Source organism: Notechis scutatus, chromosome 13, assembly GCF_049901735.1.
Source record: "Notechis scutatus isolate UNSWTSFEM ecotype Mainland chromosome 13, rNotScu1.2, whole genome shotgun sequence".
Taxonomy (NCBI): Eukaryota; Metazoa; Chordata; class Lepidosauria; order Squamata; family Elapidae; genus Notechis; species Notechis scutatus.
Window position 1 is genome coordinate 1,331,190 of NC_142021.1, and position 18,710 is coordinate 1,349,899.

The following is an 18,710-nucleotide window of genomic DNA, read 5'->3' on the forward strand; positions in this document are numbered from 1 at the left end:
TTAGGAAGAAAGACCACTTCCCGGCAAGCCTTGCGCCGGCCGAAGACGGGGGAAGCGGGCCACTCCGCCGCCGCGCAGCATGCCGGGGCCGGTAGTCCGCAGAGGCGAATGGTAGCCCCGGAGAGTGACACCTAAGCCGGGCGAATCGCCACCGGGGAAAGGGCGGGGGTATGTAAATCCAGAGGGGCGCGCCGCCAATGAGGGCCGCGCGGGGCGGGAGTCCTCGGGAGCCCGGATGCTTGAGGAGCTCAGACGCGCTCCGGGCCGGCGCGGAGGCGGAGCTGACCTCGCTCGTCTCTCTCCTTTCCCCGGAGGAGCCGGTGGAGGCGGCGGCGGCGGCGAAGCGAGGCGGGCGATGGCGGCGGCCCTGAGCGCCTGAGGAAAGGCGGCCCCCTCGAGGCAGCGAGCGAACGAGCGGCAGAGCCCCCTCAGAGAGCGGCGCCGTCGAGGAAGGGGGCTCGCGGGCCCCTCCCCCACTCTGGCCGGGGGCGCCCCGCGGGCCTCCGCCGCAGAGGAGGGGGCTGCCCGCCGGAGGAGCAGGGGGCCGCCATGGGGGCCTCGGCCCGGCCCTGAGCCGGTGCTGAACCCCCCTCCACCGCCCTCCCCAGGCCGCGGGACCCCCCCGGTGACCCCCTCCGGCCTTGGGGGGCTCCTCCTCCTCCTCCTCCCGGCCCCGCTTTGCCGACCCCTCCCCTCCCCCAGCATGTTCTCGGTGCTCTCGTACGGGCGGCTGGTGGCCCGCGCCGTCCTGGGGGGCCTCTCGCAGACCGACTCCCGCGACTACAGCCTGGTGACGGCCAGCTGCGGCTTCGGCAAGGACTTCCGCAAGGGCATCCTGAAGAAGGGCATGTGCTACGGCGACGACGCCTGCTTCGTGGCCCGGCACCGCACGGCCGATGTGCTGGGTGAGCGGCCTGGGGTGGGTGGGTGGGGGGGGGCTGGGAGGGGGGCCGCCTCTCCGCCTGCTTCCCTCCCTCCCTCCCTCCTATTCCTCCTTCCCTTCCCGTGCCTCCTTCGTTCCTTCCTTCCCTACTTTCCCTTTTCTCTCCTCCCTCCTTCTCTTTCCCTTCCTCCCATTCCTCCCTTTGCTTTCCTTCTTTTCCTCCTTCCTTTCTCTTTTTCCTTCCTCCCCTCCCTGTGCTTCCTTCTCTCCCTCCCTCTCTTCTTGTCCTTCCTTCCCTACTTTCCTCCCATTTCCTTCCTCCCATTCCTCTCTTTGCTTTCCTTCTTCCCTTTCACTTTTCCTTGCTTCCTTCCCTCCCTTCATCTGCTTCCTTCTCTCCCTCCTCTCTTCTTGTCCTTCCTTCCCACTTTCCCCCCATTTCCTTCCTCCCATTCCTCTCTTTGCTTTCCTTCTTTTCCTCCTTCCCTTTCTCTTTTCCTTGCTTCCTTCTCTCCCTCACTCTCCTCTTATCCTTCCTCCCTCCCTTCATTTCCTCCCTTCACTTCCACTCTTTTCCCCCTCCCTCCCTCCTTCTCTTCCCCTCCCTCCCATCCCTTCCTCCCCTCCCCTCCCGCTCTTTTCCTCCCTTCCTCTCCTGCTCTCTCCCTTCCTTCATCCCATTCCTGCTTCCCTCTATCCCTCCCTCCCCTCCCTCCCTCCCTCTGCTTCCTTCCTTCTCTCCCTCTCTCTCCTGTTGACCTCCCTCCCATTCCTCCTCTCCTTCCTCCCCGCTGGGAAAAGAGCAGCCCCAGGTAGCAGTCGCTGGGCCGCCCGGATTGCATATCTAGAGGCGCTGGGAAGAGCCGGCTAATTGCCGGATCAGGCCTGATGCTGCTGCTGCTGCTTCTCCTCATGCTCGGAAGCCCCCGGCTGGCAGCCTCCCAGCTAAGCCTGCCAATCCCCGCTTCCTTTGCTCCTTGGCAGAGCCCCGAAGAGGTGGCCGGCAGGGCCAGAATGGCAGCCTGCCTTATTACTGGAAAGCCACCCCGTTTCCAAGGGCTGCTTTGCCCCTCTGGACTACAAGGGGGAGGAAGGGTCTCCCGTAACCTTGAGCCCAAAGCCGACCCTTTGGAGGGCAACACCCCCGTGACCTTGGGCGGAGTGCCAGAGGTCAGACGGGGCTTGCCACGCCCGTCCCGCGGGGTTCCACGGCTCCCTCCAACTTGGCGGCAGCTGGAGAAGAACTGCAGCTCCCCTGGAAGGGGAGGGGGCTTTCCAGGCCCCTTCGAGACTGCAGAATAATTCCGGGCTAGTTGGCGCTTCGGGACGTGGGTTTAAACGGGGGTCGTTTCCCTTGTGTGTGAAATGGACTCTACGGCCATCGCCGGAGCAGCCTTTACCCAGGGAGGAAACACTAAAGAAATGCAGGCATGGATCTGAGGCCCGTTGAAGGAACCGCTGCCGAAATGCCCTGGCGGTGCCCCTAGAGAGCAAAAAGGCCTGCAGGGCAGGCTGCCTTTTCGGTTCTTGCCCTTGTCTTTTTTTCCCGTTCAATGCTTTTTGCCTTTGGGCCAGGAGGCCCCGTGTGGGACGGAGATCCGGAGGGGCCTCCCCACCTGTGGCCCTTTCCTCCGCTCAGTGGGAACGGATGCCGCGCGCAGCCGTCTCTCTCCTGCAGAGGCACATGGGCTGAGCGGACTCGGGCATGATTCATCCTGGCTCTGCACTGCGTTGGAGGGCTGCCCCTCCGGGGCGCCTTCTCTGCAGCCCACCTCCCCTAATTAATGGCGCTGCAGGGCCTGAGGATGCTAACTGCACCGCGCGGAGAGGGAGTTCCACCACGCTCTTGGCCGGGCAGGCTCTTTGGGGAGGGGAGGGGATCTTGCAGCCGAAGAAATGCAGGGCATCCCTCGACCTGTGGTTGTAAGTGTGAACAACGGCCACAAGTCACTTTTTTTCAGTGCCGTTGTAACTTTGGTCACTAAACAGGCTGTTGTAAGTTCGAGGAACACCTGCAGATGGGTTTAATGCTTTGGGGGCGCCTTCTAGCCACTTGGTGGTGGGGTTTTTGGTTGGTGTGAATGTGTGTTTCATGCCTGCTTTTTAGCCAAGGCTGCGTCCAGCCCAGCCGGCCTCTACAATCCACAGGGGCATAGAGGTGGGTGACTGGTGTGATGTTGGTACCTGGGGACCCTCCCCTCTCCCTCCCCCTCCCCAACTGATCTCCCTTTCAGCCAGGGGGTGCTGCAGATGGAACTGGGTGGGTTGGAATAAAAGGTGGCAATTTCTTGGTTCCAGCCCAGATACAGTAAGGAGGATTCCGGTTGCTGCTCTCACTTCTCGGTTAGGTCTCTCTGCTGCGTTTTTTAATGGGGGTTTGTGTGTGTGTGTGTGCGGAGGGGGTACCTCATGGCCTCCTTTCCCCCTCCCCGCCTTCTGCTTTTCCCAGTGTCCTCGCTTGACCTCTTCCCTTCCCTCCTTGCCATCCGCAGCTCCGAGATTCCCTATTTGAGATGCCTTTAATTGATGCTTCTCAGATGCAACGGATGACACATGGCTTATTTTGGCATGTTTTGATCCTTTTGGAGTCTCTTTAGCCAAAAAGGAAAAGGGGAGAAAAAAAACACACACGCCCCAAACCAGGCCTTATTAAAAGGCCTGTTTCTTTTTTTTCCACCTAGGCCCAGAGTTTCTCTCTCCTCTTTCTCTCCCTTCGGTGGTGGGAGTGAAGCAAAGATTTCTTGGCATTCTGCTTGGAAAACCTCTGTTTGCTGGGGAAGGGTGTGGAAAAGTCGGAGGAGCAATTTCTTTGGGGGGTGTGTGGGGGGGAGACCTGTATGGGATACCAAGCCATGACCTGGTTTGACCGGCAGTTTAAAAAAAAAATAACCAAAAAAAATCACAAACAACTTTTGCCAGTTGTGTAATCGGGGTGATCCTAAAAAAAAACAACAAAAAAAAACAACAACCACCGGTCAAGGAGTTTGCTCTGCCCATGAGACTGAACTGTGAACCGGGGACGTCTTCCCCACCAAGGCCCAAACCTTTTGACTTGCCAAGTGCCCAGGTCCTCCGGGCACAAAGTCCTAAAATTCTCCTCCAGGATTTTGGGAAGGAGTGGCAGGCTGGCTTTAGATAGGCCGTCAGGATCTTTTTTTTGCGTTTCAGGCCTCGCCTACAACATAGAAGCATCTGTAATGGCCTGGCAGGTTAAGTCATCCCATGTAGTAAGGCAAGCGTCATCCAGGGACCCCGGGGAAACCTGGGTCTTATGCCCTGTGGTTTATGTGCGGCATTTATTGCTGTCCCTTCGGTTTACAACCTCCCATGCGAAACCAGCGATATATAAAAACATCTGCCCACCTCCCAGCTCTGTAATCCAGCAACAGTCCTAGGTAGGGAAACCTCCGTCCTGGAGGCCACCAGAGGTGATCCACCTCCGTTTTGAGGGAGAAGTTACTCCAGGGAGGGAGATAGGTGGAAAGGCCAAAAGAACCCCCCTCCCCACATATCATAAATGGGGGGAAGACTCTCGACACCCCAACTTAAGACAGGTGAATTGGGCAGGAAGGTTGTACCTGGAGGAGGTGATAGTATACCGTATTATCGGTTGCCAGATAATTAAAAGCTTTGCAGATGAAACCCAGCACACCTTTGCATGCCTAATACCTTCACCCGTATTTGCAGGTATGTGGCTTTTGGAATCGCATTTCTCAGCTTTTGATTGTCAAAAGTGATCCGTTTTCTGGGTGAGAGGGAAAAATGCTTATTCACCCTTATGACCTGATCATTTTTTTTTAAAAAAAAAACTCACTCCTGTCATCACCGGGAACACATTTTTTAAAATTCTGCAAGGTGAGCCTTCCATTGGGGAGAGAATTTAGAGTAAAGTTAGAGTGGAGTTACGATGACAAGCGTGGACCAGATCTGCCTGGTTCTCTTCCTGGTTCTCTCTCTGCTGAGTTTAAATTCTAGAAGAAGATCTGTTTTTTAAAAAAGAGAGCTACATGCCAGGCCAGTTAGTAACCTTAATCAGGTGGACCCACCTGGAAAGACAACACGTTTTTGAAAAGATGGAGGAAGTGCCTGGTTTCTGAGAACAGAGGAGGAAGTTGTAAGCATTGCCCAAGAGGCGTCTCTCGTGTTAAATAATCAGAGATATTTAATTGAGGGACATTTCCTTCAGTGAGGGAGATGCCCTGGGTTCATCTAAAGCAGGATTTATCAACGTTGGCACCTTTTAACATGGATGGACTCCCATTCCCAGAATTCCCCAGCCAGCATAACACAAACATACCCTAGCGTGGCTGGCTGGGGAATTCTGGGAATGGGAGTTTCCCCATCTAAGGAGACCTTGCCTTCTCAAGCCCCTCTCCAGGTAGACAAAATTTAAGCGTAGAGAGGGGGGTGGCTGCAGGGTGTTAAGAGGCTGTGTGTGTGTGTGTGTGTGTGTGTGTGTGTTTGCCTTTGAATTATTCCTGCTCCCACGTCAGCCACTTAGAAGCTGAAATCAATCTGGCTTTGGGATCTGGGAGCGCCCACCTCCGATAAGAGACACCCGAAGGTGACTTTGCCAGTGGGACCAAAACAGTGGCCAGGACAGCCTCCCTCGGCGCACACCTGTTCAGAAGTCCAGAGCGTCATTGTCTCTTAGCACACCTTCAAGGCGGCGCCTCTCCCCGGGCAGCCTTGGTTTCCTCAGCCCTCCTGACTGGCGGAAGGATGTGCCCATCCCATCATTCTGCCTCGGCCCGAAATTGTGCTCTCTCTCCCCTCCCTCTCTCTCTCATCTCTCCCCCCTTCCCTTCACCCCTCTCTCTTTCTCCCTCTCCGCCTTCCCCCTCTCCGCCCCTCCCTCTATCTCCCTCTCTTTACCCTCTCCCCCTCCCTCTCCCCTCTCTCTCTCTCCTTCTCTTTCCGCTCCCTCTCTCCCTCTCCTTCCCCCTCTCTCTTTCTCCCTCTCTCCCCTCCTTCTCTCTTCCCTCCCTCCTGCTCCCCTTCCCCTCTCTCTCCCTCTCCTTCCCCCTCCCTTTCTCTCCCCCTCTCCCCCCCCCTCTTTCCCCACCATTTCATTGCCAGTTTCATCAGAGCGACCTTGCTTAATGAAAGAAAGAAAGAAAGGGGGGGGGGAGAAAGAAGCGTCGTGATGCAATTGACTTTGCAAACCAGGAAGTCTCGTTTGAAGGACAGCTGGGCGACAGACACACGAAGGGATTATTCCTGTAGGCTGGAAGGCAAAATCACCCAGGAAGGCCTCTGAACTTTGCCCCCGTCGCTGTCAGTTTCCCTCCCGGTTTGACCTTGGCATTCGTTGTGCTCGGCCGCCAATCTTCCCTTATCCTTGAGAAATCGCAGCTGCTTGCTTTTGCGGAGGTGTCGGCTGATGCCGAAAAGAGGGAGGAGTGGATCTGAAAAACCCTTTGACATTTCTAGGCATCGCGGCAGCGTTTCGTGGAAAGGTTGGGTCGCCAGCGGCTTTTGGCAAATGGGAAATCAAAACCCTCAAACCAGTCTGGGGGTGCTGGGAGCTTTCTGCCGATTCCCCAACACCTGCCTCCCTCTTGGCCTTGGGTCGCTCGGCGCTCCTCCCCTCCTCTGCCGCTGGCCACGTCGTCATAATCCACGCACAGAACGTGTCACAGGCGGTAACTCCGTGGACCACGACGGCCGCCTCCTCCGCAAATTGCAAAAACATGGAAACGGACCGAAGGCAGGCAGCAAAAACCCTCCCCGCTCTTGTCTGGGGGAACCGGCCCCTCCCCGCTCTGTTTTATGTGTGCATCCAGAACCCCGAGAGGCTTCGGGTCAGCCAAGAGGCAGGGCAGAGATACTCTCACTGGGTCGTCATTTGGAGAGTCAGCTGGGCTCTTGAGTTCCAAGTTCAGCAGATATGTATGGAAGGAAGGAAGGAAAGAAAGAAAGATGAGAGAAGGAAGGAAGGAGATGAGAGGAGGAAGGAAAGGAAGGAAGGAGAGATGAGATGAAGGAAGGAAAGAAGAGAGAAGGAAGGGAAGGAAGGAAGGAGATGAGAGGAGGAAGGGAAGGGAGGAGGAGGAAGAAAGGGATGAGGAAGGGGAGGAAGGAGGGATGAGAGGAGGAAGGAAAGATGAGAAGGAAGGAGATGAGAGGAGGAAGGGAAGGAAGGAAGGAGGGATGAGAGGAAGGAAGGGGATGAGAGAAGGCAGACAGGCATTGCAATTCTGTTTTATTCCGTCTGGTGTAGAGAAGGGAGCCCTTTGTTGCTGTGCTGATGGGAATACTAGAAAGAAAATACTAGAAAAGAAACCAAACTTGACAGCCACACCTGCCACTATTTGGGGGCCCAATTTGATTGGCTGATGGCCTCCTGCAACACGTTGGCGCATCTTCCGGGGTCAGGCCACTGTCAGCTTGAATTGCCGTTCCATCCGGGGACATAAATTAAAGGGCAGTTTGCAGATTACCAGCCTTCATTTTATGTAATAAATCAGTTCTTTTTTGGCCAGAGATGAGTGGCTTTTTGTTCCAGAAGAGAAGTGCCCTAAGCAGATTTCCTGATTAGTGACTCATGCAGCATCCTGAGCGATGCTGTGTGATGATCTTCATAACTGTGGTTAAAAGATTAGATTTTTCGTCCCGTGTTGAAGTCAAGTCAGCTGGCTTTCCCCCCCCAAAAAGGCTGCATTCCACCTCCCCTTCTCTGCCTGGTGGTGGTTTCTGATTCTGCTGCTGCTGCTTTTTCCTTATGGTCGGTTTGGTGCCGCAAGGGTGTTTGGTGCCACGCAAAGTTTATTCCTGCAAATGTGTCCCGTCTGTCCCCCTTTATTCTGCCTTTTGTAAACGTGTGGCTACGTAGAAAGGAGGGCGACTTTGTAGAAAAGGAGTTTGGGGGGGGGGGCTGTCCTTGGTCCTGTTGAGAGCTGCAGCTGTCTACTTTTTTCCACTTCTGCAATCCTTACATCACTGCATCAGTTCCTCCTTTGGGCTTTTGCAATGAAAAAAAACAAAAACTGATGCTCTATTGCAGTGTTCGCTGGGGGATTCTGGGAGTTGGAAGTCCAGCCATCTTAAAAAGTCGTGTGGTTGAGAAACACTGTTGCATTTATAGAATCATAAGGCTGGAAGGGACCTGGGAGGTCTTCTAGTCCATGCAATTGGTGTGTCAACTCATAAAACATTCCAATGCCTGTTTTAGTAGTTGCCATAAAAAGGGGGGAGGAAGGAAATCTGGAAGAGCAGGGCAGCAGTTTGAAAGCGAAAGTACATTCCGACTCTTCTCTTTAAAAGATTGTAACTAAACTACCAGAGCTTTTGCCTGCAAATATATTTAATTGGAGAATGTGAATGATGACGCACAGCCTGGGACGGTGCTCAATGGGAGAATCTGATTTATGACACACCCAGGGGGTAGAGGGGAAACAGGGTCACGGGATTGTAAATGACCATAGGCCAGAGTTGGCTTCATACAGGGCAGGGCCAGCATGTCGCCTCTAATGAATCCTTCGAGGTTTTTTGAAGTTTGGCTCGAGAATCATTTAATTAGAGCGATTGCCGGAATCCTGACACAGTGATGTACAAATCTAGTTTAAATGACAAATGCCGATAGAGCAAGAATAAACCAGCGAAAAGGACTGACTTTTCTCTCTCTCACTCCCGAAGGCGTGGCAGACGGTGTCGGAGGCTGGCGAGACTACGGGGTCGACCCGTCTCAGTTCTCAGGGACTCTGATGCGCACTTGTGAACGTTTGGTCAAGGAAGGACGGTTTGTGCCCAGCCACCCGGTGGGGATCCTCACGGCAAGCTACTGTGAGCTGTTGCAGCATAAGGCGCCCCTGCTCGGTAAGAAGAGCCCCTCCCCCCACGGCCCTCCCTTCCAGCTTCCTCCCACGTTGATGTCGGTTGTGATGACTCAGGGTGTGGCACAAAGGCAACACACATAATCAGCAGGAGTCCCCTTTATCATCTCCAACTTTGCCCCCAATGTCCTGATTACCTTCAGGCTGGAGGAGAAAAACTCTCCCAGGAACAGCCTTGGGCTGTAGAAAATTCAGTCCAAAAACAAGGTACACACAAACGGTAACTAAACATCCAAACAAACCAAACTGCAGTAATTAACTTGACAGGGCGGGGGAAGGGATTTCAGATTGAAAGCCCTTCAAAACTCACCCAGTTGGGAAGACTTGCCAGAAACACAGATAAGCCACAGTGATACCAGATAAATTCACATTTGCTCCCCAACAACTTGCTGTGCCCAACTTCCTCTTTTATACACTGTATTCCCAGCTGCAGCTAATGAAGGGAATCCGAGAGTTTGCATCTTTCATTTGCCCGGGTGTTACGAACCAGGGTGTGTGTGTGTGTGTGGGGGGGTGTCCTTGTGCATCTCCATGTTATCTCGAACCCAGCCTGGCCGAGGGACTACGGGATGACCTTTCGCCCAGTGACGGCTCCGCTCCGCTTGCTGCCCCTCACCTGATCCCGGGCTCCTCTGCCAAGGCAGCTCCCTCTTAACGGGGTTTATTTTTAAGTGTCCTCTGCTGATCCCTGGAGGAGGCATTGCCCTTGCCGTGACACGTCTCACCGGCAGCCTTCGCCCCGGGGAATGGCCGCCTCGGCTCCGTCCAAACCCTGTCGCTTTGGGGGCCCAGGCCCTCACGTGACTCCTGGGAAACACTGTGACGGTCATACATACAAGTCACTGGCCAAGAATCTGAATTTCGACCACAGGGGTGCTGCAGTGGTCAGGTTAAGAGTGAAAAGTGGCCCTAAGCCGCGTTTTTCGGTGCCGTCGTAACCTCAAGACGAGTGGCTGTGAGCCAAGGGCCGCCTGTGCCAGCAGCCAAGCTGGCGTTTCCCACCAGGTGACTCTTTTGAACCTCCTCCCCAGGGAGCAGCACGGCCTGCATCGTCGTCCTGGATCGCAGCACCCGTCGCCTGCACACCGCCAACCTGGGCGATTCCGGCTTCCTGGTGGTCCGGGGGGGCCGCGTGGTGCACCGCTCCGATGAGCAGCAACACTATTTCAATACCCCCTTCCAGCTCTCCATCGCCCCACCCGAAGCCGAGGGCGTGGTCTTCAGCGACAGGTGAGGCTTTCTCCCCCTGCGCAAGGAGAAGGGAAGGCAACCTGCCCTGGGGGGCTTTAAGGGAAAGTTTGGGAGGAGGTGTGTTTGCGCCTGGTGGAGACCGGATTGGAGTGGGGCCTCCTGGGAGGTTTAGCTGCTGGTTTTTTTCTTGGGAGTTTTCAGATGGGTGGACTTCAAGTCCCAGAATCCCCCAGCCACCATGGCGACCTTAACATGTGTGCACTTCAACTCCCAGCTGGGGGATTCTGGGAGTTGAAGTCCACCCCTCTTAAGGTCGCCATGCTGGCTGGGGGATTCTGGGACTTGAAGTCCACCCATCCGAAAGCTCCCGAGGCGGAACCAACACCGATTTAAGCAGATTAAATTCTTTTTGCTGGTGTTCTCATGCCGCCGTCCTTGCCTCCCTTTCTGCTTTCTGTCGGCTCCCAGGGCTAATTTCTGGCAGCTATTTTTTCACACCCTCACGGCCTTGCTGATGCTTTCCCTCCTTCGGGCAGCTTGTTTGCAAAGCAAAACCACCGTTCTGTGTTGTGAGGGGAAATATTGACACGGCGGTAGGGAGTGTGTTTAGTTTTAAAACCTCTCCGGGGACATGCCGTATTGCACCCAGAGGACATAACTGAATTGCAGGGATGGAAGGTGAAGGAATGTGAGAGAAAAACATTTAAAAAAATGTGGAGGCTGCTGGCCTGCTGATGGAAAGGGGGAGGGGTGCTGAATAGGTCAGGATAACAGAGTGGGAAGGGCCCTTGGAGGTCTTCTAGCCCAACCCTCCACCCTATACCCCATACCATTCCAGACAAAAGGTTGCCCAATCTCTCCTTGAAAACCTCCAGCATTGAAGCACCCACAACTGTTGGAGGCCAGCTGTTGCATCCTTCCCTCCCTGCCTCCATCTTCATCATCCTCTACCCCTGCCCTCTCCACTCCTCCTCATCGATCTAGCAATCTCAGAATCATAAATTCCTAGGGGGGGAAGGGACCTCGAAGGTCTTCCAGTCCACCACCCCCCCAGTCCGTGTAGATGGCCCTATACCGTCCCAGAGAAATGGTTGTCCAGTCTCTTCTTAAAAACCTCCGTCCGTTGATTGTTTTCCATCCGTTGCTTCCTGTCTTGCCTTCCGGGGCTTTGGAAATTGGGTCGACCTCCCACTCTTCTTTGGGGCAGCCCCTCAAATCTTGGAAGACTGCTGCCATTGCAATGCGGCTTGGCCTGTGAAGCCTCTTCTTCTTCTTCTTCTTCTTCTTCTTCTTCTTCTTCTTCTTCTTCTTCTTCTTCTTCTTCTTCTTCTTCTTCTTCTTTCTTCTTCTTCTTCTTCTTCTTCTTCTTCTTCTTCTTCTTCTTCTTCTTCTTCTTCTTCTTCTTCTTCTTCTTCTTCTTCTCTTCTTCTTCTCTTCTTCTTTCCTTCTCCTTCTCCTTCTCCTTCCTTCCTCCTTCCTCCTTTCCTTCCTCCTTCCTCCTTCCTCCTTCCTCCTTCCTCCTTCCTCCTTCCTCCTTTCCTCCTCCTTCCTCCTTCCTCCTTTCTCCTTCTGCTCCTCCTTCTTCCTCCTCCTTCTTCCTCCTCTTCCTCTTCTTCTCCCCCCTCCCCTCCTCCTCCTCTTCCTCTTCCTCTCCTCCTCCTCCTCCTCCTCCTCTTTTGGAAAAGGCTCTGCTGCTGCTGCAGCTGCTGCTTGCATATTCCTGCAGTGAGGCAGCCCCTCCTGACAGCCAGAACAGGGAGGCACATGACTGCCGCTTGTATTTCATCCCCCTTGAAGTTTCCAGCCGCGCTGGATGCCTCATCAACTCCCACTTGGCAGAACCCCAAGCTCTGACAGGGAAAAGCACATTGTGTTCGACTGGAGCCCCGGGTGGCAAAGGCCACAGGCGTCCTGCAAAGAACCAGCCCAAGAGAGAGGGAAATTGCAGCGATGTGTTGGTCAAGGGGGAGACGTTTGGATTCCTTTGGGGGACCCTCCCGGGGGTCTCTGGAAAGTGTTGAGCTGGGCAAGGCCCCTTCCTTGGCCCTGGGTGCCTCCAACCTCCATCAGTGGCTCAGCCAAGCATCCCTTTCATGCTTGTCTTAAGGCCATTCAAAAAGGCCCCGGGTTCTGTGTGGATTAGGCCGGAGACGTCGGTCAAAATTCTCCGTCATGCAGGCCATGCTTGTCCCAAAGATGCTTTTTCAAATGTCCAGCTGTCTGCAAGGAGTATCGATGCTTCCCTTCCCCGCTCTTAAGTCAGAGCTGATGATGCTTCCTGGGTGAGAAGCATAATGTCTTCAAAGAAAAGCCCAGAAGGTCCAGTTTGCCTCTTGAAAAAAAGTCCCTTTGGGACAACCAGGACCTGCCTGACTGAGAATCTCCACAGAGGTTTATACTCCTTGCAGGCAGCTGATCGTTTGCATCCTTTTAGAGAGGCGTTGAGGCCACTTGGAGGTTTCTCTGGGCCCTCAGGGTCACCTGAGTGGTGCCAATGGCGGTGGAGCCTTCTTGGAAGACTGGAGATAGATGACATCATATCTCCCCCCCCTCCCCCCGGTGAGAGAGGGATGTTCAATTTGGGCGTAGATGGCCTCTGACCCCTCTTTCAAACCAGCCTGAGTCCTCTGGTGGCCTCAACGGCTCTCTAAAAAGGATGCAAACGACCACCTGTCTGCAAGGAGTATAAATCCTTCCCTTCCCCACCATCCAGTCAGAGCTGAAGAAGCTTCTTGGGTGAGAAGCGAAACGTCTTCAAAGACAAACAAAAAATAAGGAAGTCCCGTTGCCTCCTGAAAAAGCACCCCTGGGATTAGACGGAGGGAAGCCTGTGCTGGCTGCAGGATCTTGCTGGCGCAGAATGAACCGCCATTTCTTGTACGGCTTAAGCATGACACACACACACACACACACACACACACACACACCGAGCCTTTCAACCTTTTATCTCTCTCTCTCTCCTCCCTCGATGTTTTCTCAGCCCGGATGCTGCTGACAGCAGCACCTTCGATGTTCAGCTGGGGGACATCATCCTGACGGCCACAGATGGGCTCTTTGACAACATGCCGGACTACATGATCCTCCAGGAGCTGAAGAAACTAAAAGTAAGAGGAGACGACCTTGCAGGGAAGAGGTCTCCAACCTTGGCCACTTGAAGACTTGGGGACTTCAACTCCCAGAATTCCCCAGCCAGCCACGCCTGCTTTTTCTCTCTCTCTCTTAATCTCCTAAAGTGGAGAGAGATTGCAGAGGAAGGGATTACAAGAGAGTCAGCTATGCTGGCTGGAGAATCCCACAAGTCCACAAGTCTTCAAGTGGCCAAGGTTGGAGACCTCGGTTGCAGTGAGTCCCACCATGGAGAAATTAAAAACACACAAGATAACTTTTCCCCAGCAATTGCCCGGTGGCCTCGGCGTTAAAATGGCAGGGTGCAACCAAATCTCGGTGGGTTTGGCGAAATTTCCTGTTCCTCTCTGCTTCGTGAGTCTGTGACCTTCTGAACTTCTTCTCGGGGTTCAAAGGTGCAAATCCGGGGAAGCCGAGTAAAAGTTTAAAAGTTGAGGGCAGGTTTATCTTTTAATCTACTCTCGGGCATCCCCTGTAATTCCTAAAGCAGACCAGCTGCTATCGGAGAGCTTGAAAATCTGCTTTGCAGGATCGGATCCACTCAAATTTGCCACAGTAGAAGGAGCCGGGATTTGTCCTTGGTTTATTTAGCCTTTTGACTTTCCCAAGGTGGACCCGCCTTGCGGGAAAACGCCATCCCTTTGTGTTAGCGGTCCTGTTGTACTGCATGCTTGTTGACAGGTGAAGTAGACAATCCCGTTGAAGTCCTCTTCCCCCTCCTTCCACCCAGAACTCAAATTACGAAAGCATCCAGCAGACGGCCAGCAGCATCGCTGAACAAGCCCACGAGCTGGCCTACGATCCAAATTACATGTCTCCCTTTGCACAGTTCGCATGTGACAATGGACTGAATGTAAGAGGTAAGAGCGGCGGAGCGGCCAGAAGTCGAGGCTCCTGCACGGTTGGGTTTCTTCCAAGGGCTCCACGAGGCCACGTTGGCTAGAATTAAGCTTGCAGAAAGTGTGCAGAACTGAGAGACGTTGGTAACTCCTGTGCTGCTTTCTCCTTAGTTCTTGGTTGGTTCTCGCCTTGATTGGTTTCCACCCATTGCCTCTTTTTCCTGCCCTCTGGGGCTTTGGAAAATAAGTTGCCCCCCCTTCTTTGTGGCAGCCCCTGAAATTGTGGAACGCTGCTATCATGTCATCCCATGACCTTCTTTTCACTAGACCAGCCAGGCCCAATTCCTGCAACCATCCTTCGTATGTTTTAGCCTCTTTTCAGAGTCTCAATATCTTCTTATAATACTTTAAAAACTTCTCCACGTCTTGATTTTCAGGTGGGAAACCCGATGACATCACTGTTCTTCTCTCTATAGTAGCTGAATACACAGACTGACCAGCTGTGACACTCTGCTTTTAAAGACTGGTATGTCTCCAGCTGTTCTCAGCTTCACACGCACTATTTTCCTGCGGGCAGGAAGTCTCTTCTCTTTCTCTGCATCTGACCTCAGTGGCTAATCACACCTTAGGCCCGTTGCCTGTTTTAAGATGCAGCCAAGACCCCTGGCCCAAAAACCTCAGCTGGAGGACACCTGGGGACACCTCCAAGCAAGAAATGAAGAATTTTCAATACTTGAAGCCTGTCTTTCAAAATTGACTCAGAGTTATCGCGTAGAAAGCGGGGTGGGGGAAGGGGGCTGAAGAGGGAATAACCTTTTTACTTATTACGGCTCTGAAGAAAAGGCGAGCAAACAAGAATGTCAAATTGGCTCTGCGTAGTTTTCAAACGAATTCTGGGGAAGGGGTCTTTTTTGTTCGTTCCAAAATCGGCAAACAGAACCTCCGAGAGGTCCTGAGAAAGGTATTGCTGGAAAAAGGCCCATTTCTCAACAGCGGCAGGTCAATCCGTCCTTAACATGTTGGAAAACTTGCGTTTGCCACTGAATTCTCCATAGGCTTTCCAAGTGCAGCGCTCGATACATTTTGACCTGGGTGACTTGAAAGTTGTGCTGGCTGGGGGGGGATTCTGGGAGTTGAAGTCCGTCCATCTTCAAGTCACCCAGGTTGAAAAATATTGGGTCTGTGTGATGTTAGCCAGGAGCTTTTGTTACTCAATTTGGAACGCACAACTCGTCTTGAATTGTGGTGCGCATGTGCAAGAGAGAGAGAGTTTGTGAAGGTGCTAAACTGTTATTATACCTGGCATGGCCACACGGGGCCCTTTCGTAGCTCGAGTTTTTCTGCCAGATCATCGCCTAACTCTCTTCAGTTGCAGAGAAGCATCGAGGGAGGTTGAACCCCGGTTCTGAGTTGGGGTCCCAACAGCAGCCGTCACGCTGCGCGAGCAAAACCCGAATGGGCAGCATTTGTGTTTGGGTGGTGGGTTTGGGTCCTCGAGAAAGTCCATGTTTACAGGGCTCTAATTGCTAATTGGCAATATCATAGAATTGTATTGTTATTTCTTTTTTTTTGCATCAACACACACTCAGTTCAATTTTCTCAGTAGCTATAAGTTCCCCTAGCCCGTTTTTCTAAGCTTGTGTTAAAAAAAAAAAACAGCTGTTTTTATTTATACATAACGCCTAGAGGTATGTATAAAAATCTCGGTCAGTTTTTCATAATTTTTTTTTTTTTTTGGTTGTTGTTTTTGCCTGTGGGAGAAACAAAAGTCCTTTGCAACAAAAAGCCATGTTTTATACAGCAAGTTGGGTCACATTGATGTTTAGTTGATAATCTCGGCGAGTAAAAGCAACCGTCCTTTTTTTAAAAACAAAACAAAACAAACTCACAAAAAAGGGTTGTTTTTTTTTACTGCCAGGTTTATTCTGTTAAAACTGTACGTTTGAGGTTACCTCAGCCTGTTTTAAATATTATTTTTTTGGTGGTTGTACTGTACATTTGCATAATTGTCTCCGGCTTTTATTTATAATTTAACATGTACCGTGTACATGTGGCTCGTTTCAATGCATCCTGCTTCTAACAGGCATTTCATTTGCGATGATAAGGGGCAAAAAATAATAACAATAATAATAACTCATTTTTTAGAAGCTGTTCCAAGCCGACTTTTCCAGGTTTCTTTTAAATCACCTTTTTTTTTTTTCTTTTGTCCAGATTGCCTTAACAACGTAGCTTGACGAAACTGATCGGTTTGGGGGGGGGGGGGTACGGATACAGGGTGGCATACAGTGAATGGATGAAAATGGCATAGTATTTAAAAAAAAAAACACGGCCCATTATAACGTTGTACAAACCATTTCAACCCCCCTCCCCTCATCCTAACCTGAACCAGCTGGACCTAAATACCTTCTGCTAGAAATTGTATATTAATAGGTCTTTATGCAACCCCTTTCCCGCTTCGTTGGAGGGGCAGGTAAGCTCTTAATTGGGAATTTGCATTTTGCTGGTGCCATCTCTTACTTGGAGCAAAACCCTGAGGAGCTACTGTCTCTCCCCACCGTTTTCCCCATTGTCCTGGGCCTCCTAGAGGTCATCAAGCAGGGGTTATATTCTCGCTGCCGTCTCCTTTAGCCTTTCTGCAATTGTTGGCTGACTAGGAAGGGGGAAGGTGCTTTAAAGCACTCTGGCTCGACCTTGGCAAGCTTTTTAAGATGGGTGGACTTCGACTCCCAGAATCCCCCTGCCAGCTGTGAGGAATTCTGGGAGTTGAAGTCCACCCTTCTTAAAAAGCTTGCCAAGGTGGAGCCACTCTACTTTAGGCATAGCAATGGGATTCGTACGCCTTGGGGGCTTATCCTTGGTTTTGTTTCCTTTAAAGCAATTTCTACTCTTCGCGGTATCTGTAAAGCCATTTATTTGTTCCTTAGGACCGTTTTTTTTTTTTTTAAAAAGCCATGGTCAAATTGAATATTTAAAACTTGCATCCCCCCCCCCCACATCCTTTCTCCCCTTTGGGACACCAAAGACCCCCGTGGAGTTTATAAGCTTTCCGGCCATCTGTTTTTTAAAAGCAATACTGTACTATAAAGTTCTATTGCATGCTTGAGATCTCCCGCCCCCCCCCCCTTCCTTCCCCCCCATTTTAAGATGAGCCTTCAACCCCAATATACCTTGGTTTCTTCTTTAGGAACTTAAAAGCTGTCTGCGCACAAGAGTTTTTATTTTTTTTACAAAAAAAGAAAAGAAGAAGGAAAAAACACCCACAAAGGAAAGGAAAAAGCGAGTGATCTTCACGCCTGACCCTCCAAGCCGGGCTGCTTCTTACTTGGGGAGGCCAACTGGGGTTAGGAATTGGCACATTCCATTTTCCTTTCTTAAAATTGGGGATACCTGGATGGAGGAGAGATGGACCCCAACCTTCTTTGGGGGGGGGGCATGTGTGAGAGAGACCCCTCTGGTTCGTGGGAGCAGGGGTCGGCCTTCTGAAAGTGCCTGCCATTGCGGTGTCAGGTGCAACGAGGTAGGGAGGGGGCTCTCGTGCTCTTAATGGGGGGGGCTTGCATCTTGGGCTCCGTTTTCTTTGGTGGCAGCAGTGGGATCCAGAGCTGGGTTCCCCACCCGATCTCTGTTGCAAAGATCAAGTAGGAAAAAAAGAGAGAAAGCAACTTGGAATCTGGGACTGGAAGGGGATATAGGGATTTTAAAAAAAGAAGGAAAAAAAAAAAACCGTCCACGAGGAAGCGGAGATCAGAAATCGTGGGAACAGGCTTTTTCCCCCCCCGCAGAAAAAACAGATGCGATCCAGACCCCCCCCTGGGTTTTTGCATTTTTAATTTTTTTAATTATTAATTTCCTTCTCCCGACGAGGATAGCTGATCTAATGAGGATGCCATTTTTTCTTGTTAAATGAGACTATCGTGACCTGTAACTTACCTTTTTTTTAATTTAAAAAAAAAAAGGAAATTTTAATTATGTGAATTGAATGTCTGGAGTATAATTTGTGCGAGAATAGTTATCTGTAAATACATTTAAATGAACTGTAAAGATATTTAATAAATATAGTATTTATACAATATACGGGGGGGCTTCCTTGAATTGTGACTGTCGAGACAAGGTTGTGGTTGTGTTGTTCTCTTTCCCCACCCCCCTATTTGGATCAGTGCTTCCAAACTAGGACAGCTTGAAGATGTTTGGACTTGAACTCCCAGAATTGGGAGGGGAATTCTGGGAGTCGAAGTCCGCACATCTTCAGTCTGCCAAGGTTGGGAAATTTAGATCATCAGGCCTCAAAACGGCCCCTCTAAAAGCCAAGGAAGATCTATTCCAATCATATATAGCATGTCTGCCTTTTAATTTTCTTTCACTAAGCAAAACTCTTTAAAAAGTGTTGCATTGTTCAAACGGGCAATATAAATGGGACATATTGATCTTTCGTACAATATATGCTTGTTGCACAAACGTTTAGCCGGTGGTTCCTGGCAGGTCATGTCCTCAGCAACAATGATGCACTAAAATTAAAATCTTGAAAAATCTGTGTACAAGGAGGAATTCAGTGGAAGCAGCAAAGGAACATATGTCTTTCTCCCACCCCCCCAAAAGAAAAAAGCATTTTATGGATGTTTGGGGTGAGTTTAATAAGCGCTCTGCTGCTAGAGAAATTGTTCTCCCTTTTCTCTCCCTGGTTTCAGTTTGCTTTCAAGAGCAGCCTCCCTTCTCATTCTTCTTAAAGAAGGAGCCCTGGCAGCAGCCATAGGGTGTGATTAATGGCCTTTTGTTAGGTTGCCGTGGGTAACTGCCAGCTTGAGAAAGGCTAAAACTGCCGGGTGCATCTTGACGACC

The 18,710-nt window shown here is 51.7% G+C and overlaps 1 protein-coding gene across 1 annotated transcript; it reads left to right on the plus strand.

The window, feature by feature from the left end:
* Positions 1–414: 414 nt before the first annotated feature.
* Positions 415–15,754, plus strand: PPTC7 (protein phosphatase targeting COQ7). The gene is made up of 6 exons (XM_026686811.2): positions 415–905; positions 8,522–8,701; positions 9,750–9,948; positions 12,890–13,013; positions 13,766–13,895; positions 14,312–15,754. Exons 1-6 carry the CDS (start codon positions 704–706, stop codon positions 14,368–14,370), a joined length of 894 nt encoding a protein of 297 aa, XP_026542596.1. The 5' UTR covers positions 415–703; the 3' UTR covers positions 14,371–15,754.
* The last annotated feature ends 2,956 nt before the right edge of the window (positions 15,755–18,710 follow it).